General features: G+C 37.4%; 1 protein-coding gene across 20 annotated transcripts in view; it reads right to left on the bottom strand.

Annotated features, from left to right (window-relative positions):
- Window positions 1–3,607: 3,607 nt before the first annotated feature.
- The window catches only part of PAPOLA (poly(A) polymerase alpha), a 64,612-nt gene continuing 43,992 nt past the window's right edge, over window positions 3,608–24,227 (bottom strand). For 4 of the 20 annotated variants that reach the window (XM_084970139.1, XM_001929075.8, XM_084970147.1 and 1 more), the window contains 6 exons: window positions 19,917–20,059; window positions 15,785–15,885; window positions 15,377–15,597; window positions 10,762–10,824; window positions 8,241–8,315; window positions 3,608–5,779 (listed from right to left, as the gene is read on the bottom strand). In XM_084970139.1, coding sequence (XP_084826265.1) covers window positions 5,684–5,779; window positions 8,241–8,315; window positions 10,762–10,824; window positions 15,377–15,597; window positions 15,785–15,885; window positions 19,917–20,059 — 699 coding nt within the window. In that variant the 3' untranslated portion in view covers window positions 3,608–5,683. Of the gene's footprint in view, window positions 5,780–8,240; window positions 9,940–10,761; window positions 10,825–11,576; window positions 12,954–15,132; window positions 15,598–15,784; window positions 15,886–19,916; window positions 20,060–24,227 lie in introns of those variants that run through there. The other 16 variants (XM_084970140.1, XM_021099682.2, XM_084970150.1 and 13 more) reach the window with 7 other exon arrangements.

Genomic DNA, 24,227 nt, shown 5'->3' with positions numbered 1-24,227 from the left:
GCATTTCCATAAAATATATTACACCCTCTGAAAATATTTTTAAGGACTGTATGACATGATTAGAAAACATATAAGGCTGAGATAAATGTCTGCAATGAGCTGAAAGAAACCTGTACAACCAATTTTTGTATGATCCCAATTGCATTTTCTCAGATTAAACTGGTGAATGAAAAATAGCATCTTGGAGTTCCCATCGTGGTTCAGCGGTTAATGAATCTGACTAGGATCCATGAGGACGCAGGTTAGATCCCTGGCCTTGCTCAGTGGGTTAAGGATCTAGCGCAGCTGTGAACTGTGGTGTAGGTTGCAGACACAGCTTGGATCCTGCACTGCTGTGGCTGTGGTGTAGGCCAGCAGCTACAGCTCTGGGTCAACCCCTAGCCTGAGAACCTCCATATCCTGCAGGTGTGGCCCTAAAAAGCAAAACAAAACAAAACAAAAAACAACAAAAAAAGCTATCTTATAGGCGTTCTCTTGTGGCCTAGCAGGTGCAGGTTAAGGACCCAGTGTTGTCACTGCAGTGGGTAGGTCCAGCCCCTGGCCCAGGAACTTTCACATGCCACAGAGACAGCCGGAAAATAAAATAGCATCCTACAAATTAATTAAAGAAAGTGCTTCTAAAAACCTTGCAAAGACTTAGATTAAAAAAAAAAATTGGGTCATAATCACACGACTAATATGTAATTTAAGGCATCCAAGTTAATTGAAAACTGAGTATACTTTCTGGATAGTTCCAAATATTGAGATGCATGGTACTTAGACTAGGCAATACCTGATCACTGTAACTGTTAATTACATCACACTCAGCCCAAGACGCGAACCCACCATAGGTCAGGACTTCCCTTTCATCTGTTTTGCATTTCAGTCTATTGATGCAATTGTTTGAAAAACATTTCTTATTTATAGGTAAAATGCATTTTTATAGAATATTAAGACTCCAATCCTATATAGATGAATTTACACTCATCTAAATAATGCATTTTGCTGCAGTGTGTCTTAGATAAACCTTCTTAGGGCTGTGATGTCTGTGCTTGGGTGGGAAGAGGAACTCTGCGGCTAAGACCAAAGTGGTCATGTCAAGTTGACTCCCAGGGTGACTCAGCTTTGGGGCTGCTAGACCTGTTTATTCTACAACGTGAAACAAAACTGAGAGGGCCCTTAGGCTTCTCTGGTCAATCCTGGGACCCATAAGATGAACTGCGGAGTGTAAATCTACTCTCTTCACTGAAAATCAACACGTATAAACAAAAACTCTTAAGTGGGGTGGCAAGGAGGAAACTAGTTTTGATTAAAGGCATTATTATCCTGTACCTTAGAAATACAGCAAAAATTATAAGCTTTGACTGGAGTACAGACTGTTCCGTTCTTAACACCGACTAATGGAATTTAAAGATGCTTGAAACAGAAAAAATGGGATTACACTATCTTATTCCTTAAAGTAGGAATATTTTCAACGTTAACTTCTTAAAATAGTAGGGGATTGAACTCCATATAAACTCTAAAACAATACCGTGCCCTTTGTAGATAAGGTTTTTAGCTATCAGAAAATGCAAAGCATTTAAAAAGGTAACAAGGAAGAAGAACAATTACAATCACAACCTTTCACAAACACGAGTTTTCTGAACTTTGAACTTGAGCACAGCCTTAATTCCACCCTTTCAAGGAAAGACCGATGAATTGGGAGGGGATGTGAAAAGGAAAAACATACTTAAAATCCCATCTCTTTCAACAAATACATGTACGGCTTGATCAGCTGCAATAATGTTCCCAGAACATTAAGACAAAAGCCTGTCTCTGAGGAAGAAAAACAGAAGTTGAAATGACTTCCCAAGTATATGAAATCACTTCTGGAATGAAGTACATACAATCACTTCTGAAATACATGGCTCAGAAATATTGATGCCATCTTTCTTGGTGCCATTAAAGCTATGGAAAATGTCACAGGTATTTTTAAACTGATAAGTATGGAGAAAGGATGGGTAAATGGATTCTATAAATGAGAAACAGATATTACACAGAATTAACAGACCACTTGTCTCTATTTATATGACTGAAGGTCATGTTTATTACAGAACACACAAACAAAACCCGAAGTCAGCAGAAGGAAGGAAATAATAAAGACCAGACGGAACACACTTAATATTTCATTTGCCAAGTTCAGGTCTGCATCGACACAGCATCCATTTGTGATTTTGGTTTGAAGAAAAGCTAACAGAAAATAAAGTAGAGAATTAAAAAAAAAAAAAAAAAAATATATATATATATATATACACACACACACACACAATTCAGGCTAAAAGGCAACTAATTTTCCTTAAGCTCTTCTTTCATTAGAATTAAAATAGGCAAAAGTATATCCAAAGAATTGTTCGGCGCCTTATTAGACAAACAATTTGTCTTTGTTTTAATGTACTGAAGTGCACTAACAGGTACTATTTCCAGTGCTTGGTCTACAATTTGTGTATATTAATGATTTATCCCTTCATATATCAGTTACTACTTGGAGCTGCTGATCATTTATTGCCACCTTGAGTGCAGCCAGAATTAATACTAGGCAGAGCTTAAAACATTTTTTTCTGTGTGGGGGAAAAAAAACAGAGGTGTTAATTAGAAAAATACAAACTTTATTCCAGAAAACACCCAGAGCTACAAAACACACATCTTTCAATTATCATTTTAGTAATTTCAGCAAGATGCATTAGAGGCCATGTGGGTGATAAAACTCAGAAAGTTGTGATGTTCAGTCCCGCGTTTAGGTGTCTATCAAGGTAGAGGAAACACGGCAAGTTCAGTCCTGCAGGTGTTAACAATGGAGTTGAGAATAACTTTTACATTTTCCCTTTTACTAGACAGTCCCAAAAGTTAAATTTTATTTTAATAAAAAGTTATTTCACATTACAGTCACATATTTTTATAGATAGTACAGGTATCAGAACTTGGAATTTCAGGAATAAAAATATGGACTGCATGTCCTTTGAAATAATGGCTTCATTTATAAGGAGGTCTATCTCTCTACTCAAAGCATTTAAGATAACCACACTCAAAAGTGGGCCATCAAATATCCATACAACGCAGTTCATTTCTAACCTGTAAGTGACGTATGCCATGTTGAGCACTTGAGGGTTTAAAAAAAGCCGAATCTGATTTGGGTTGAGTAAAGTGAGAAACACAGGATCCTGAAATTCACTGAACAACAACAGTGCCACCTGCCGACATGAGAGTTAAAGCACCAACTGCTTTGACAACATCAGCCGCACACCGTCTACAGGCGCGGAGTAAGCACAGAGAAAGATACAGGGTCTACATACACAGAGTAAATGTTTTGGAGGGTGAGTCAGCAGAAAATTAATTATTAGGTACTATATTCATGTTTTCCTCCTTAATGATCAATTATAAGAATAAATACCTGATTATGTGAGGTATCAATTAATATTAAGTTGCTGCTAATGGTATAAATTAACCAGAAATATCTTTTCTAAAAATAACCAAAGTAAATTATTTTGCAAATCTTCACTTACAGCTATATACCATAACTTGCAAACAGAAATAAAGACATCACTGAAAAAAACAAAAAAAGTCAGTCAAAAGAAACCAGCCAACTATGGGATTGTGCTGTTTTTTTTTTATTGTGTTTTCAATGGAGAAATACATCATCTGTTTACAAAATAGCTCTTGAAAAATACAAGGAGTACAGATACTATAAAACAAAGCAAACTCCAGTCATGAGACACTACGTACATCATGCGAAAGCAACAGTCTGATCTCCAGGTTATGAAAACTAGAATTAAAAAGTCACTACACAGAAAAGGTCCAAGTTCCCAGCTTGGCAAAACTTGGGTGCAGTTACATGAAACGTTTAATAAACTGAATTCTTTTTCCCCAATGTGTAAACAAAATGACAAAAGACTAAATCTGTGCCTGGCAATTTCAATCTAACTCTGAAGCTACACAAACACACAGACACCTTGTACACTTCACCTGTTAGTCTGACCCTCTTTTCTTAGGTGGTGGGAGGAAGGGCAAGGTGACTGTGCAGAGCCAAGATGTGGGCAGTAGAAATAGCGTATACTAGACATTATAAAGTATGGTGAAAAGAAAGCCTCAATTAATGCATAGCCTAAGGGGGGAAAGACTACACTCCAACTTTGGAAAATCAATTTAGAAGGACAGGGGAAGAGTTGAAGTCATTGCAGTTTAACAGGAAAAATGCACATGTGATAGAATGGAGCACAATGGAGGATTCATAAAACATGCTCATCAGAAAAATCTGTTAGGTTGGCTCTGTCCCGATTAAGAATAACTAAGTTTATCAACATCTGGCATCATTCCTCATAGTTTGTAAAGATGAATATTCTGTCGCCTGATTACGAGGAACTAGTCCCCTTACATAAAGGAGCTCTGAATCTATAGACAGGAGAAAACAAAATGTAAAAGGAGTAGAGAGCTGACTAGATGTCAAGTGCTTGTCAGAAATGATTTTTAAATGCTTCTACATGTACAATTCACTGACAAATTTTGGTCAACCATTTAAAAATACAGTTTAAAATTCTTGGAAAAAATGCCTTTTTGCTCACATGTTTAAAATTGAAAATCAACTTTACTACTGACAGGAGTTCTGTGGAGTGTACAAAATTCCTCATGTTTAGAGATCAAACGGCCATCCAAGAGAGATATCATGTTTCACAGGCATTATTTTTAGTCACCCTAAAGTTACAGCCATGGGACCAAAATTTAGTGTTCTGTGCCATGTGGCCACAGGGTCACTGGTTTCACATCATGGCTTAAGAAAATACTGGCATTTTGTCTTTGATGAAATAAGTCCTACCGTATGCACATAAGCAGAGGGGAAAAGAACAAGAAGGGGGAGGGAGCAAAAAGCTTCGTTTGTTTAAAAGACAACAGATTGAAGGCAAAAGAATATGGAGCTTAAACAAGCTCAAAGAAAAATATTTGCTGGCTGATCGCTGATCTGTATGCACTCTAAACAATTCTATAAATAAAACCAATATATCATTTCTTAATCATGACCCCATCAAAACAAAGTATTTCCTAATTATTCTTTCAATGTCAAATATATACCCTAGAGTTGACATTTCATTTGTGAAGGTTACAGCTACCTGGCAGGGACTGAACTAGATGTACTCCTACCCCTCCTCTGAAGTGTAACAGTACACCGCCACACAATGGCATCCAATTTGAAGACTAATGGTAAAGGAAATTCTTCAGGAAAAAAATGAAAATCCATCAAGCTGAAAATCTAAAATTAGTTCTACTTTCTAATAAAAAAATACATAAAAGTGCATCATCAGAATAAGGAATTCTTATGCCAGTTTGTATTGCAAATTTTCCAAACAATGCATCAAACATAAATCCAGTCCAGATGTCAATTACGGATACAAATATAGCTTGAGGTTTTTTTTTTTGTTTTTTTGTTTTTTTTAAAGGCAGTAATTTTTTGAAATAGTTAATGCAACTGTTGCTAACACAATAATAATAGTACTCCTGGCTTCACATACTAACCTGGACTTCCGATCAAGTGCTGATTAGCCCAGTAAGGGAGGTCACCAAAAAACCTAATCCATTTCAGTCATGTCTAGTCTTGTACCCTCCATCCTCCTTTTTCAGCATTTGAAGACAACAGGTTGAGTTGGCAGATATTGTTTATGGACCCCTGAGGTTGTTTTTACCGATTCAATCTCAGTTTTATTGAATTCTTGATAACAGGAATAGGATTTGCAGGGAGAGCAGGGATATCAGAAAGGTCTGTACTGGATGTTTTCTGAGAATAAAAGCAAAGAATAAACATTGTTCAAAGTACTGTAACTTAACAATGAGATTTACTTTCCACTGCTTTATCTCCTAAGACATGGATAGGACTTTATCATACATATTAACATTTTAAAGAAAAACACAACAAATGTCAAAATGGAATTTGACTGTCATTACAAAATTATTCTAACAGTTGCAGAAAATTTCAAATAAGTAGCAATATTTCAGTAATATAAAAAAAGAAGTGATTTCAAATACAGCTTTAATAAATACAGTCTCCAAAAACCACCCATCATATACTTATAAAGTTCATGTTAAGCTATATTTCCTTGTAGTAATACCAAGAGCTGTTAATATTAACTGGCACTGGAGCACCCCCGTGTGGGAGAACACTTAAAGTTCACCTCATACACAGGAGCAGCAGCACATTAACAGTAAATGTATTACTTTCTGACTCTATAAATTAAAAATTAAATCTATACAACTGAGCAATAATCTGTTTATTAAAAGTGTAGGGATGTTTTACTACGTTAAAAACAATTAAGTCACAAATTTAACACTCAAAAACACAGAGATGACATTTTTAAGTGTTTTATTATGGAAAATCCCAAACATATACAAAAGTAGAGAGCATTATATAACGAATTTCCATGTATTCATTATCTAGCTTTACTAACTGTCAAATCAAAGTCAATTCACTGTCTTCCCACCTTTACTCTTCCAGATTATTCTGAAGCAAATCCCAGAGGGCCTATCACTTCATCTGTAAATATTTCAAATTTATCTCAAAACGGTGAAGACTCATTATTAGGACACAGCAACAATATTCTGATCACCTCCCCAGAAATAAATATCTCCCTTGCATCACCAAATATATAGTGATGTATCTTTTAAAATCAACATAATCATTCTCTTTATACAATTAGGTGATTTTTCTTTCCATGGTTCTAGGGATCTTTTCATTAGAATGAAAATTGTAATTCTTTATAAAAACATCTAAAAGACAAGCACCCATGGGGACTCCTCACTACAGGGATGAAGCCAGTAAGACAAACTATGAAAACAGTTCCCTAGATATTAATGTAAAGACACGCAATCACAACCACAGGACTCAATTCTGATCAACAAGTTTGTCCATGTATCGGTATCACACTAACACTTCCTAACATTGGTGTAGTTTCTTCCCGCAAGACTTTTGTTAGATAAGGGCTATGAAAATAGACATTTCAGAATGCAACCATAATATTTGTATCACTCAGGACTATGAAAATTAACAGGCAACAAAAAGACGTTGTAAAATGATCATGTGAAGGTACTGTGAACCCCAAAGTCAGTATCATTAGTGCAGCACCATCACCGGCAGCAGCAGTCTCAGCTCTTCTGCAGAGCTCTTCTGCAGCTCTTAATGTCCACTTAAAGAAAAGGTTTGTGTCAGAGTTTGACCTAGACTTTGGAGTATATTTAATTGGAAAGGATTCAAAAAGAAAACAATTATTCACAAACAAAATGTAGACTCACAAATCAGGTGCCTACTGAATGCAAGGGACTGTCACAAGTAGAGTTTCTAGGACAACTGAAAAAATAATTTTAAAGAACTATGATTACACTAAATTAATAATTAAAAACAGAGGTGAGGAGTTCCCTTGTGGTGCATCAGGTTAAGGATCCAGCATTGTCACTGCCGTGGCTCCGGGTTACTGCTGTGGCGTGGATTCGATCGCTTGTGCAAGAACTTCCATATGCCACAGGACTGAGTGGCCAAAAAGCTAACCAAGCAAGCAAGCAACCAACCAACCAACCAACCAAACAAAAAACAACATAAAAGAGGTGAAAAGTGGAGGCAGAAACATACTTCAAAAATAAAGATATTGGGAGTTCCCATCATGGCTGAGTGGTGACGAACCTGACTAGCATCCATGAGGACACAGGCTCAATGCCTGGCCTCGCTCAGTGGGTTAAGGATCTGGTGTTGCTGTGAGGGTGGTGTAGGTCACAGATGCAGCTTGGATCTGGCATTGCTGTGGCTGTGGTGCAGGCCGGCAGCTACAGCTGGGATTCGACCCCTAGCCTGGGAACCTCCAAATGCTGCGGGGGCGGCTCTAAAAAAATTTTAAAAAAGACAAAAATGAAGATATTAACCTCATGCCCCTTCTCCCCAAAAAGCATGAAGAATGGTTTTAAGCTCTAATTTAAATTTCACTCTCTGCCCTATAAATACTATGTGAAGAGTGCATACTGTGCAGTGATTTAAATGATTTGCAATGTCAAATAAAGGGATGAGTTAGCAGCTTGGCAGCGCAAACGCGCATGGGTCCATCATATCATATCCAGTGCTCTACCTTTAAATACAATAAATACACTTGAAGGCTAGCAATTTCTTTCACAAAGATTAAAATAAAACTTCTGTATATGTTCATTTTGATTCATTAAACAACACTAATAAAATTCTCCTTGCTTTTTGCACTTAGTACCTGAGAAGCCAACAGAGAAGCCGCTGTCTGAATGGTTTCTGATTGAGTTGTACTTGTCTCTGTATCAAGTTGTTCCTGTGAGACAAAGAGGACGGGGGAGGAAAGAGACTTAAAAAAGGATAAAAAAACATAACTGGGTTTGGTGGCTAATAAAAAAGACAAACTGGAAGACAGGAGGGATCAAGAGAAAGATGTGTCTACATTACAAAATCGTCTATTATTGTCAGAGGGTTAATCATCCAAAAAAGAAAGAAAGAGAAAGACAGCTTTGTAGGTTATTTCACCATTTCACACACATAAAAATTTCTATTTGCCTACCTAAATCTTATAAGGCATGGACAAAATATCTTTCGACTTTCCAACCAACTCCAACTTGGACATTTTAAGCAAATGCAAATAATTAAAGACGCATGGGTACAAATTATGAAATGTTGCCCAGGCAATAATTAATAGAATATAAACCTAATAAGCTCTTAGCTATGTGAAGGGGAAAAAAAAAATTCATTCAATATTATTAAATAAGGGAGTTTCTATTGTGGCTCAGCGGGTAATGAACCCCACTAGGATCCATGAGGATGCAGGTTTGATCCCTGGCCTCGCTCAGTGGGTTAAATATCCAGTGTTGCCGTGAGCTGTGGTGCAAGTTCCAGACTCAGCTCAGAGCTGCTGTTGGTGTGGCTGTGGCGTAGGCTGGGAGCTACAGCTCCAATCTGATCCCTAGCCTGGGAACTTCTATACGCCACGAGTTGGGCCCTAACAAGCAAAAAAACAAAACAAAACAGAACACAAAATTAAACAGAAGTACAAAACGACTCCCATGTGCTTAATTAAAAGTAGAAAATGTCTCTAAAACATCCCTCCTTCCTTTTGGTTTTTCTTCCCCTCCTTAATAACCAATGCACTGATTCTACACTAAGAAAAATCAGAAAATATGGGGCAAACCATGCCACTCCACTGCTCTAAACTTTCTTAAAGCGGTGCCCCCCCAATACATATATACACACAAATGAAAATAAACATACAAAACTTTGAATTTTTATAAAACAAAATATATAAAAATAAAACAATGAAATACCAAACTTCTATGGAACTGAAAGGGATAAAAATGGTGTCTGAGGAGTAGAAGGGGAAGAAGAGTAAGGAGTCTTTCTGAAGCACAACTTAGTAACACATCAAGGTCTAAAAGAGTCTGTTTGTCCCAGTAATTCTCCTTTCACTAATTTATCCTAACAGACATAAATGAATGGCAGCTATTTAGCTACAGTCAATTCTACAGCACGAAAGGGCAACTTCCTTTTTTAACAGAAACAATTGCCAATAGGGAACTGGTTGAATAAAATACGGTAACAGCCTTATGACAGAAATGTACGCAGCTACTAATAATATTGTAGATAATGTAATCGTATGAACCATTTTTCTCAGTTTACTGAGTGAATAAAGATATGATAGCAAAAGGCACCGGGGTATGTGTGCACACACAAAATCTATAAAGACGGGGTTCACGTCGTGCCTCAGCAGTTAAGGAACCCGACTAGTATCCATGAGGATGAGGGTTCAATCCCTGGCCTGGCTCAGTGGGTTAAGGATCCGGCATTGCCATGAGCTGTGGTGTAGGGTAGGTCACAGACAAGGCTCAGGTTCTGAGGTGCTGTGGCTGTGGTGTAGGCTGGTGGCTATAGTTCTGATTCAACCCCCTAGCCTGGGAACCTTCATATGCCACGGGTTCGGCCCTAAAAAGACAAAAAAAAAAAAAAAAAAAAAATCTATAAGGACACTAAAAGATACTTCCCCTAAAATATCAATCATGGGAATTTGGATACTTTGGGGAAAAGATGGAGATTTCCAATTTTTCTACAACACACAAAAAAAGTTAAAAGTCTTCAGTACATTTCAATTTCTATAAAAATGACATTCAAAGCCTAAAACTTTGGCTAAATCAATCTTCCCCACCCTATCTACCTTTTTCGAGTCCCTTGCATCCCAGGTACTAGTCAGAACTGTCTGCCAAAATCTTCTGCTCCAAACATATCCCATTCTCACCCCAAGGGTGAGATAACTTTCTCATCTTGTACTACCAAAAATCCTGTCTCCTTCAAGGAGTGCCTCCAACCCACCATCTTCCTTTGAGGAAGCCTTCTGCAGTCAGTAAGGAGCATCTTAGCTCTTGGGTCTCTTACCACCCCCACCATCTGCAATTACTTTGCTTTTCTTTGATGATACAATAACCACTTCTACTCTCACCTTCTCTACTTAAATATAAGTTCCTTTAAGGAACATCTCACTCATCGCTTCCATTTAATGTCCATCAGATAATCTCTCATCTAGTAGGAACTCCTGCACTTGAGGAATTCAATTTCAGCACTATACATTAACATTCAAAAGGGACAAGCACTTCTCTAAAAATAATACTGAAAACCACCTAAGACCTACAGAACAGAACACAGTACAATATTCTAAAGACATTTATTTGTATCACGTCTGCTGTACTCTGTGTATGTATTCCAAGGCTAAATGAGTATACCTTTGCTTCTGTTTTATCATGTCCACTCAAAGCAAGACAGTTAGCATCTTCACTTGTTTCATCCTGTTTTTAAAAAAAAAAGCTTTATTCTCTAAAATGAAAATTTAGATTACTCGCCAATTTTTATTAAAGAACAAAATAATTAACCTGTAAGACCAAGCATATCCTTAAACTACATTACTGGCTCACTTAAAATAATTATTTTCCTGTTACCAAATCTGGCTTCAGTTTCTACCAACATTTTGTAAAAGAACCTGAGGAAAACTGTTATTGCTGCCCATCACCACCTGAAACATATTCCCCAAATCACTAAGTTCATAAAACATTTTTTGTAAGGGAGAGAGAAAAAAAAAGTTCCTTGATCAAACATATAGGAACTTGGAATACTATCACCCCTTCTGGGAGATTCAGACACATTAGCACATAAAAGGTTCTGAAAAGTTCTAGAAAGACTCTCTAACTTTCCCAAACGTAATTAACCACAGAACCCCCCTGGCTTAGTCGGTCTTATTAACATCCTGAAAGAGGTCTGAAAAATGCACTCCTCAGGTCTTATTTTTTTAACTTATTATATTTCTATTCAGAATAAACAACTCATTTTTGGTAAAGAGGGGAAACAGAAAACCAAAAACGGCTATACTTTCTCATTCCTTCAATGACTTGCAATAAACACTTTCTGTAGAAGAACAATTTTGACACAAATTTCTCTGCTCTATTTACTAGGCAGAACTAAAACTTAATTTCAAATGTGGCTTTAAAACAAGACATAGAAACCACAAGCTACCTTATAAAGTAGAAAAGATTTAACACCAATATCAACCCGTTCCCATAAGGACTTTATTTGCATCCTGCAAACATACAAACTGTATTTACTGACTGGGTATGTGACTCCGTGGAATTATTGTTAATACTGATAAATATACATATATATCACACTCAAATATATATGGTGATAATATACTGTAGTAGTGTTTTTGAAATATTTATGGTTGAAACAACTTCCTGGGATTTGCTTCATAACAATGGGGAAGGGAGCAGATTTGCAGATGAAACAAGTTTGGCCTTGAATTGTTAACCAACAAAGCTAGGTAATGCAAACATAACTTGGTCGTTACAATTTTGTACACGTATGAAATTTTCCATAACTTTAAATATATATATACACACACACACACATATATACAAACACACATATATGTATGTATAATTCAGATGATAGGGCAAACTTTTTCTATTTTTATTTTACCTCTATATGTACTTAAAAAGCTTTAGTGTATGATAAAAATCAAATAGAACTAAGCTACCCCACAATATCTAAAACTCTCTTACCTATGTATGTGATATAATATATTAACATGTACATAATAACAATAGACCAGTGTTTTTTTCTGGTCTACTAACATTTCTAATACCAAGTACTCACTAAGAGGATAAAAGATCCAGTAAGAGTCCTTCAAAACCAGAATTACTTGTAACAATCTTTTTCAACTTTAGCACCATGAGATTTAGGTGTGGGTTCTAATTCTGGCTCTGACTTTAATTAGCTTTATAAATGGGAAAGCTATTGAACCTCGAGTTCCTATTCTGGGAAAGGAAGAGGTGAGTCTATGAAATAATCTAAAATCCTAAGATCACTTCTATACCTTAAAATTCTATTTTTGTTAGTCAACTCCATGAAGCTACCATAAGCAAAACCCAAACTGACAAAAATACATAGAACAAAAAGTTTTAAGAGGGAGGAGGCAGGGAAATGGTGAACCTCTATTTCAAAAGATACTTAAGAAACAGCAATCAACTACTACACAAGGATCTTATTTACTTACAGATGTCAACAAATAAAGACTATTTTTAAAAATGACACAATCAGGGACATATAAGTACTGACTAGACATTTGATATTAATAAATTATTGATTTTTTGAGGTAGGTTTATTTTATTTTTTTTCTTCTGTGTAATTGTTATCTTTTAGAGACAAGATTTTAAAAATACTAATGAGGAGTTCCCATGGTGGCGCAGTGGAAACAAATCTGACTAGGAACCATGAGGTTGTGGGTTTGATCGCTGGCCTCGCTCAGTGGGTTAAGGATCCAGTGTTGCCGTGAGCTGTGGTGTAGGTCGCAGACATGGCTCGGATCCCGAGTTGCTGTGGCTGCGGCATAGGCTGGCGGCTATAGCTCTGATTCAACCCCTGCCTGGGAACCTCCATACGCAGCAGGTGCGGCCCTAAAAAGCAAAAAACAAAGACAAAAACCAAAAACCAAAAAAAAAAAAAACAAACAAAAAACAACCTAATGAGGAAGTTGTCTGGTGGCGCAGGAGGTTAAGGACTCAGCATTGTTACTACAACAGCCTGGGTCACTGCTGTGGTGCAAGGTTGATCCCTGGGCCAGGAACTTCCACATTCTATGGGCCCAGCCAAAGAGCAGAATTTTTTTAAATTAAAAAATAAAAAACAAAAATACTGGGTCACTTTGCTGTACAGCAGAGACTGACAGACAATGCAAAATCAACTATAATAGAAAAAATAAAAATCTTAAAAAAACCCTCAATTCCCCTTTCTGCTCAAAAAAAACACAAAAAAAACAAAAAAACAATGCCAATGAAATGTTATGACCGAAGTCTGGGTTTTGCATCTAAACAATCCAAGTACAGGGGAAATGGAAAGGGCTAACAGAATTAAGGGTACAGGGTTTAGGTCATTAAACCTCAAACTACAGGATGGGTACGTGAAACGATTTTCTTCCCCTTTGTATTATTTTAAATTTTCTGTACTAAGTTTAAAAAGCCTACATAGATATATATATATATAGATATATATATCCCTACTGCCTCTCCAAACTAGACATGAAACATGAGTGTTTTCTACCAAGTAAGTTCAAAGGAAATTACAAGACTATGCTGGTACGCATTTTGGAACTCTCACAGGGAACCATGAAGCAATTAGGCCGTTAGCATTAAAGAAATAGAATGATAGGTACCTAGAGTTAATGCTTACATATACCTTACCCAAGGCAAAAAGAAACGTAAATTCTGAAATGCTCTGTCAACTTTAAGTATCAATAGACAGAAAGTGGAATTACACCAAAAATACATTCTTAGGTTACTACAACGTAATCATGTAGCACTGTGACTTTTAATAAGAGATTCCTAGACCTGACTCCTGGAGTTTCTGATTCAGTGTATCTGGAGGAAACTCTAAAATCTATATTAAAACAACAACAAAAAACAAAAACCTGAAACATTACTTCTGATGTACAACCGAGGTGGAAAATCACTGCCTTAAGAGATAATTACAGACACAGATGTGTTTTCAGAATACATGGTGTACGATATGATATACTATAGCCATTCTTCACTCTAATTTGGCATTATCGGAGTGACAAAATTCATCCAATTATTCATACCTGGGTAATGTGACTGTTTCCCAAAAAATCTATAACAAAAGGATTCAGAATATGCTACAGGATAACACTTACAGAGACAATCTTTTGCCCTTCAAGATCAAAACACTACACAAGATACCCGGATTGTTTTCACCCATTATAAAAAAAACTTTAGTGTAACAATCAAGTTCCTAAATAGCAAACAATCAGCCAAAAATCACAACGGAATTGGTGTTTGAGGGCTTTCATCTCTAGGGCAATGGTGAATGTCTCATTAATAGAAAAACAACATGAGTATGACTTCAGGAGCAATGAAATGGTCTTATAAGGCTAGTTCTATTTTAAGGCAAACACCAAAATCAGCATACATTTTTAATGGTTTTCCTAAATCTATTTAAGACTTTTGACAAGGTAAACTGGCCATTACAAAAAGGGGAAGTACTGCTAGAATATTTCCTCAAGGGCTGGAGGAAAAAAATCATTCAATATACCAAAACTAATCTGACTCTGCAATTTATGGTCAGTCATTCAATAGGAATTCCCTGAGCCTCTCTTAGACTTAGTGGCCCTGTAATCTCAAGTACAGTGGACAAGCTCCAAAACTCCATTTGGACCACAGAAGCAAAAAACTGTCCAAAGAGGCTATCAAAGAATCAGGACACACAGCTATGAGAGAATAATAAATCAGGATGACAAATATCCACTGTAAATCCATGCTAAATTGTGTTACAGACTGGACATGCTAAAGAAGTTTAAACAAGAGAGACAGCTTTATGAAAAAGGTAGTTCCTGGAGTTCCTGCAATGGCTCAGCAGTAATGAACCCGACCAGTATCCCTAAGGATGAGGGTTCCATCCCTGGCCTCAGTCAGTGGGTTGGAGGTCTGGCGTTGCCGTGAGCTGTGGTGTAGGTCGCAGATGCAGCTTGGATCTTATGTTGCTGTGGCTCTGCCACAGGCCAGCAGCTGTAGCTCTAATCGGAACCCTACCCTGGGAACTTCGATATGCTGCACCGGCAGCCCTAAAAAGCAAAAAAAAAAAAAAGAGAAAGAGAGATAGTTACTGAGAAGAGTAGAAAAGGGTGAAGAGAAACTATGGCACTAAAGCAGTACCTAAAAATTATCTAAAAGCTTTCCTCCTTGCTGCTTCTCGGTTTGGGCTCACAAAGGTTTTCTTCCTCTGGGTATTAAGCTAGGCAAAACAGTATCCCCATGGCTAACTACATATAGATACCTCTTCTGTTCTGGTTTTCTTGGGACTCTCCTCTTTATGAGGAGAGGATGTTCTCTTGACTCCGACTATAGGATTAGGTATCTTTGTTGCTGCATTTCCTGAAGGTCTTGGTGGCGGGTTTACCAAACGTGTTGAAGAAACAACTCTGGAAACAGTAGGCTTTGGTGGTGGTGAAATGGCTGGTTGTGTGGCAGTTTGAGGAATGCTTTCGCTCGATGTACCTAAGCAGTAAATACATAAGCACACAAAGTTTAATCATATCGACTTAAAAGTAAAGCTTTAAGTTTATAGGCAAATAAGAAAATGGTACTAAAAAACTGAAGTCAAAGTACTTAACAAATAAAGCCATCTTTCAAAATAAAAGCTAAAACCAAATACAATCTAATATTTTCAAACCTATCTGCTTACCCCCTGAGCTTTCACTGGAATTTACTTGTGGCACAGAAACTTCAGTAGCCTGTATGTTGGTCACAGATGCTGCTGTTACAGCTGGAGCAGGACTGTTTCTGCTAAAAACAAGGAAAAAAGCAAAAAGTGGAAAATGCAAATAGAAAAGTATAACACTCAATAACAAAATCTATTAAGTGCAGAAGTGGTTTTCTATAGTAAATTATTTTTTAGTTTTACTTCTCACACGTATATATACATCAGTAACACACTGATAACATATGATCGATAATCAAAAGCACACAAATATTCTAAAGCTGTGCTGGCCGACAGAACTTTCTAGAACTATGACCTATATCTATGTTACATAATACCCGTAGCCACTATACGATGAAGCTACTCTGCATTTGAAATACAGTTAGTGGGAAATGAAAGGTTTAATTTCATTTAATGTTAATTTAATTTAAACCACATGTGCCTAGTGACTACCACGTTAGACAGAATAGCTGGGAGTCCCCTTCATGGCTCAGCAGTTAATGAACCCAACTAGGATTCATGAAGATGTGGGCTCAGTGGGTTAAGGATCTGGTGTTGCCGTGAGCTGTGGTGTAGGTCGCAGAGGTGGCCGGGATCCTGCGCTGCTGTGGCTGTGAGAACTTTCATATGCCACAGGTGAGACCCTAAAAAGCAAAAAAACAAAACAAACAAAAAAGGTATATAAGAAAATACAATCAAAAGTGCTCTGAGAAATAGAAATAAGTTTCTGCATACAAAACCTAAAGGTTAATGAAACCCTAAAAGCCCAAACCGTGGCCCAGATAAACAATAAAGGATCTCAAAACCCAATGCCCCCTTCAATGTTCAGGATGCACTTAGTCTTATCTCAGGAAACTCAAGTCACTCTTCCTTATTCTCCTATCTCTTCAACTTTTCTATCACCTATAAAATATTAGGGATTTTAAAAAAATCTCATTTTTATTATCTCCCGAGAGGAAAAAAAGCAAAAAGTCCTCTGGATATTCTGTCTCTGCTATAGCTTACACTCTCCAACTGTTGAATGATACCATGACAAGGTGGGCAAACTAAAGGACTTAGATTTTTGGTACCACAGAACAGTCAGCTCATTAAAGCTTTGGAGCTCACTGGTACATGGAAGTAAATGAGGTCAATAGAGTGGGTATACCACATCCCCAAGAATACAAAGAAGGGACAAAAGACTAAGGAAAGAGCCCTGAAAGGCACAAAGAACTCAGGATTAATCAGAAAAAAGAACTGGTCAGAGAACCACAGATGCAGAAGAAAACTTGAATAGCCAAGTGGCTAATACATAATGCTCATTATTTGTGGAGCAAACACACAAATAAACTTAAAATTCAGAAATCTAACTTACAGAACTTATTTATACTTCAAGAAACTAGTATTAAACTTCTGAAATTACTTGTTTTGCACACTATTTCACATACATGTGCACTCAAAGTTCACAAAGGCCTTTATACAAAACCCAAAATTCTTACTAAAATTTTTGTTTCTTCACTCAAAAATAAAAAAGATGAAACCATTAAAAATAAAAATCTAAAAGTTAATGCTGTACAAATGGAGAATTGTTTTAAAACTACACATCTTTTAAAGTCTTCAGGGTACATTTGATTGATCTAAGAATCCAAGAAGAGAAAACCAAACCCATCAACTACTGCACCTCAGCACTATCTATTTTACATTAATAATCCAAAGATTCATACCAACTTGCATCTTTGCTGTTGATCATACTTTAATGACCCAATTTTTAAAACTGCTTTTTCTCAAAAATTAAAATATTAACATGCATTCATAAAAGTGTTCAAGGTTTAAGTATCAACTCAACAACCCCATCAAAAAATGGGCAGAAGATCTAAACAGACAATTCTCCAAAGAAGACATACAGATGGCCAAAAAACACATGAAAAGATGTTCAACATCACTCATTATTAGAGAAATGCAAATCAAAACCACTGTGAGGTACCACCTACACCAGCCAGAATGGCCATCATCAAAAAGTCTACAAATAATAAGTGCTGGAGAGGGTGTGGAGAAAAGGGAACCTATTACACTGTTGGTGGGAATGTAAATTGGTGTAGCCACTATGGAGAACAGGATGGAGATTCCTCAGAAAACTAAAAATACAACTACCATTTGGTCCAGTAATGCCACTCCTGGGCATCTATCCAGAGAAAACCATGGCTCCAAAAGATACATGTACTCCGATGTTCACTGCAGCACTATTTGCAATAGCCAAGACATGGAAACAACCTAAATGTCCATCGACAGAGGAGTAGATCAAGAAGATGTGGTACACATACACAATGGAATATTACTCAGCCATTAAAAGGAAAGAAATACCGGCATTTGCAGCAAAATGGATGGACCTAGAAATTATGCTAAGTGAAGTCAGTCAGACAATGAGACAACAACATCAAATGCTATCACTTACCCATGGAATCTAAATAAGGGACACAATGAACTTTTTTGCAGAACAGATACCGAGTCACACACAGACTTTGAAAAACTTAATGGTTTCCAAATGAGACAGTTTGGGGGGTGGGGGGATGCACTGAGGGTTTGGGATGGAAATGCTGTAAAATTTGGTTGTGATGACTGCTGTATACCTATAAATGTAATAAAATTCATTAAATAATAAAAAAAATTTTAGAAAGTGTTCAAGGTTTAAGTATCAACTCATTAATAAAAAAACTGCTCATATGACCATCACGATTTAAAACATGAGCAGAACTCCCAGAATCTATAATAAACAGCTCCCTTTGAAAATACAGTAATATGTCCATTTAAAAAAAGTCTGCAGTGATACACTATAAAGATTTATAGAAGTTAAACATAACCACAGCTTTTTGTGATCTACTTTTTGCCACCATAGCCATGTTTTTTTTTCAACATAAAAATGTTTAACTTCTTGGGAGTTCCTGTTATGGCTCAGTGGGTTAAGAACCCAACTAGTACCCATGAACATGTGGGTTCAATCCCTGGCCTTGTTCAGTGGATTAAGGATCCAGTGCTGCCAAAACCTGCAGCATAGATCACAGATACAGCTTGGATCCCATGTTGCTGCAGCTGTGGTTTAGGCTGGCAACTACAGCTCCAATTCAACCCCTAACCCAGGAAAGTCCATAAGCCACAGGTGCAGCCAGCCCATAAAAGACCAAAAAAATAAAATTGAAAAATTAAAAAAAAAAGTTTACCGGCTTTAAATGTTTTTAAAGAAACACCTAGTTCTTCAAAAGAAACTTCCTCTAACTAAAACCAGCCCACATAAATCTTCACCTTTCTTTCTTGGCCACACCCATGGCATGCAGAAATTCCCAAGCCAGGCACTGAATCCACACCACAGATGTGACCCAAGGCACAGTAGTGATAATACCAGATCCTTAACCTGCCAACCACCAGGGAATTCCACTCTTCACCCTCTTTAGAAGATCCTTAATATTTTCACAGGTAGGGAGTTCCCGTCATGGCTCAGTGGTTAACGAATCCGACTAAGAACCATGAGGTTGCGGGTTCAATCCCTGGCCTCGCTCAGTGGGTTAAGGATCCGACATTGCCGTGAGCTGTGGTGTAGGTTACAGATGTGGCTCGGATCCCACGTTGCTGTGGCTCTGGCGTAGGCCGGCAGCTACAGCTCCGATTAGACCCCTGGACTGGGAACCTCCATATGCCGCAGGTGCAGCCCTAGAAATGGCAAAAAGACCAAAACAAAAAAACAAAAAAAACCAAAAACAAAAACAAAAACAAAAAACCAAAACACAGGTATTGTTTTCCTACTACGTAGATAATAAATATCTCTAGGACAGAAAGAGGATTCTGTTCCTCTTGTCTGGTTCTCCTTAGTGCACTATACAGTTCACTACAGGCAGTAGGTGTTTCAACATACGAAACTAGACAGGTTATAGAGCTAAAAAAATATTCATTCACATCTAAATCAAGATATATCTGTCCAAAAATGGAATACAAGTATGACAAAGAAGGACAAAAATAAAAACAACTTTCCTCAAAACTAAGGGTTAAATTGCTATTTTTTTTAAAAAAAAAGAAATAAAAACAATAATAAGAGAATATATCTAATACATTTAAATAGCCATTCCACTTCCTTTCTCTTTTTCCTTACCCCTGAGAGCTGCCAGAACTGTTCAATGGACTGGTCTTCATAGCACTAGTAGGTGAAGGCACAGACATGCTGTTATCACTGTCCATAGACAAGTCGAGGCTGCTGTCATTCAGAGGTGTCAACCTGACACCATCTGTTGAATGCTGCAATTAATAAAATATTTAATAAAAAATACATCTTTGTTTTAGCCAGACCTTTGAAACATGATTTCCACTAAAAAGCACAAATCACTACATTTATGATAATCAGAAGCGTCACAGTGACTATAAAAGGCAAAGATCTGGGACGTAAATACTTCCTGACTTCTAAGGGCCTTCGACTTAACTACAGTTCTTCAGTGGTGGAAAAAAGGGAGAAAAATACATTAAATATACACAATGAATGTTAAGACATACTGCAAATTAATTAAGTACTTTGGTATGAAAACATATGTATCTTTAATCACAGGACTACACACACACACACACATACATACTAGGAAAAAAGTCAAAGATAAAACATGATACTAACAATGAATATCTCTGGCTAGTGGAATTAGAAGTAATTTTTTATTTATAGATTTCAAATTATTTTACAATAATAAAAAAGTGAAATTTGAAAAAAAATTATCAAGTAAATACAATTCAATGCCAGTCCCAGCTATTTGTATGAGCCTCTCCCAAAAGCAAGAGACTTTCAGTGCTCTGTCTGCAACTTAGCATTTTAACATGGTGCATGTTAAATAGCGTAGATTACCCTGTTAAATCAAAGCACTCAAAAACAACTCCTTAGGGAGTTCCCCTTGTGGCCCAACTAGTATCCATGAGGATGTGGGTTCAATCCCTAGCCCTACTCAGTGGGTTAAGGATCCGATGTTGCTGCGAGCTGCGGTATAGATCACCGACAGGGCTCAGGTCGCTGTGGCTGTGGCATAGGCTGGCAACTGCAGCTCCGACTGGACCCCTAACCTGTGAACTTCTATGTGCCATGGGTTTGGCCCTAGAAAGACAAAAAAACAAAAACAAAACCCCACACAACCGCGTGGTGCAAGAAAAGCCAAAATAAAGCTAAAAAACTATAAATGGTGCTATGAGTTAAAGTTGATTTCTAAAGTGACAAAGTTTCTTTTTCTGTAATCAATGTATCAAATGGATTATATCGCCAAATTTATTTCTTCAGCTTTTTTTTTTCAGAATACTTACAGTTCCAGTGTTCACTTACTTATAGAAACATTTTAAATAATTTGCATTATTAATAAACACCCATACGCCGTTTGTGTACACATCCACACTCTCCAATTCCCAAAATGACAAAATAACCTGATTTTTTTAAATTTAGCACTGTGGAAACACCATGTGTGTGCATTAATCAATTTTGATCAAATGGGGAAGATGAGATGTGGCAGAAAGGAGAGGAGAAAGTAATGCCTTTTGCCTACGAAGTCAGCTGCAAAACCAATTTTCTAATATGGTAAAACGAACATCTTTTCCTATGCAAAAATGCTACCAATTTCACTCTCCAGGATTTGTTCAGTAAATTATACTCAATTCTACAGGTGTCTGACCAGGTGATCAAACACTTAAGATCTGCCAACATGAAGACTTTAACTGGTTGGTCTGAACACAAAATCATTAAGCTGCTTTGCTCTGTCTCTGTTGTCTTTCTCATATTTGGCGTAAGAAACTTCTATGCCAAGAAATCATAAACATTTTATCAAAACTTTCTAATAAAAGACAAAGACAGAACATACTACAGAGAGGAAAAAACACACATACTTTTGCATTCACGTCTCATAGTACATTACTTTGGGCAAGTGTTTGGGCACTCTTTCTAATATAGTAGAGACAATGCCTAAAGGATGCTGTATCGTTAAATACAGAATATATGTCTTCTAGGAGTTCCTGTCATGGCTCAGGGGTAACGAACCCTAGTATCCATGAGGATGTGGGTTCAATTCCTGGCCTTGCTCTGTGGGTAAAGGATCCAGCATTGCCGTGAGCTGTGGTGAAGGTCACAGAAGTGGCTCAGATATGGTGTTGCTTTGGCTGTGGTGCAGGCTGGCAGCTGTAGCTCCAATTCTACCCCAGCCTGGGAACCTCCATATGCTGTGGGTGTGGCCCTAAAAAGAAAAAAAAAAAAAGAATATGTATTTTCTATATTGGTATAGTGCTTTGCAAATAGCAGTTAGGAAAAGGAAGCCATTAATAAGAGTCCAGGAATTCCCTGGTGGCCTAGTGGTTAAAAATCTGGTGCTGTCATTGCTATGGCTCAGGGCTCAGGTCCAATCCCTGACCAAGTATTTCCACATGCTGCAGCAAAAATTAATTAATTTAAAATGAAAAAAAAAAGTAAAAAGAAAAAAAGAGTCCAAAGAAACAATTTATAGATCTAGATTTGTAGACACTTATCTTCTTATAAAACAAGAAAGTGCTATTTTACTAGTGGAAACTTGGAAATAATCTAAATGACATCAGGGAGTTCCCGTTGTGGCACAGTGGTTAACGAATCCGACTAGGAACCATGAGGTTGCGGGTTCGATCCCTGCCCTTGCTCAGTGGGTTAACGATCCGGCGTTGCTGTGAGCTGTGGTGTAGGTCACAGACCCGGCTTGGATCCTACGTTGCTGTGGCTCTGGTGTAGGCCAGGGGCTACAGCTCCGATTGGACCCCTAGCCTGGGAACCTCCATATGCCGCGGGAGCGGCCCAAAGAAATAGCAAAAAGACAAAATAAATAAATAAATAAATAAATGACATCAAATAGAGGTCAGATTTAATCATACTGCAGCCATACAAGGAAATACTAAGCAGCCACTTACTATTTGTAATATAATATAATTTGGATAAAAGGTCACAATATAGAAAGCCCCCCAAAAAGCAGATCACAAAATGGCAGGTATCATCAAAAACCTTTCAAAAATATCTATCTGTAGTTACATACGCACACTAAATAGTTGGTACGGAAATAAACTAAAATTTTAAGAGTAGTAATTACTGGGTGATGAATTTTATAGTTAATTTTTTTTTTGCATTCACTTTTAAAAATACATTAAATGTGTTTATATATATTGTGTATATATAGATATATATATTTGTCTGCACCCGCAGCATGTGGAAGTTTCCGGGCCAGGGATCAAACCCATGCCACATCAGCAAACCAGGCTACTGCAGTGACAACACTGGATCCTTAACCTGCTGCACTACAGAACTCCAGTTTCTAGATTATTTGATAACTCACGAAAAACCATTAGGTTGAGAAAAGAGCGACTAACAAGTTAATCTGTATAAAGGCTTTAATGTAATGTTATTTTAAAAAATGAAATATGCTTTTATTTATTTATTTATTGTCTTTTATCTTTTGAGGGCCGCACCTGCAGCACATGGAGGTTCCCAGGCTAGGGGTCAAATCGGAACTGTTGCTGCCGGCCTACGCCAGAGCCGCAGCAACCAGATCTGAGCCGTGTCTGCAACCTACACCACAGCTCACCACAACACCGGATCCTTAATCCACTGAGTGAGGCCAGGGATTGAACCCGCAACCTCATGGTTCCTAGTCGGATTCGTTTCCGCTGTGCCACGACAGGAACTCTGAAATATGCTTTTAAAAGCTGCATTTTATACACACACAAAAAAAACCCAAAAGCAAGTACCTCTAACTCTGTGTTGTGATAACGATGATGGTGACAACAAATACAAGGATTTAGGGTATGCCAGGCACTAGTCTAAACTACCTCTTATAGGTACTCATTCATTTTATCCTCACAAAATGCATAATGAGGTAGGCAAAAAATATCGTCCTGGTTTTTGAGATAAGGCAAATCAAAAACATGGTGTTTGTAATGTAACTTGTCCAAGGCTCACAGCTAGGAGGCAGTGGAACTCGACTGAACTTGAACCAGTACTGCAAAATACTTGCCCTTGAGTTAGGTGCTTTCGTACCATATTTCTCTGTTTTAAGAAACAAAACATGGGGAGTTCCTGCTGTGGTGCAGTGAGTTAAGAATCCAAATGCAGCAGCCTGGGTCACTGCAGAGGTCTAGGTTTGATCCCAACCTGGTACAGAGGGTTAAAGGATCCAGTGCTGCCACAACTGTGGCTTAGACTCAATCCTCGGCCTAAGAACTTCCATTTGCAGAGGGTGTGGTTATTTAAAAAAAAAAAAAAAAAAAAAAAGAACCACTAATATATGATGTGAAAAAGGAAGACAACTGTAAGAAAAAACCAAAAAAGTTTAAAGTTGAGTGCTGTGTATTAACTACATTCCTCTCTTTACAATCCCAGCCGCAGATAACCAACCATCATCCAGAATGCACTGGTTCTCATCCTCTAATATAT

Source organism: Sus scrofa, chromosome 7 (assembly GCF_054392235.1).
Source record: "Sus scrofa isolate SSC_HxYL_T2T_F1_AM1 chromosome 7, Sscrofa_HxYL_maternal_Yorkshire_Landrace_v2.0, whole genome shotgun sequence".
Lineage (NCBI taxonomy): Eukaryota > Metazoa > Chordata > Mammalia > Artiodactyla > Suidae > Sus > Sus scrofa.
This window is presented reverse-complemented; position numbering and strand designations above follow the sequence as displayed.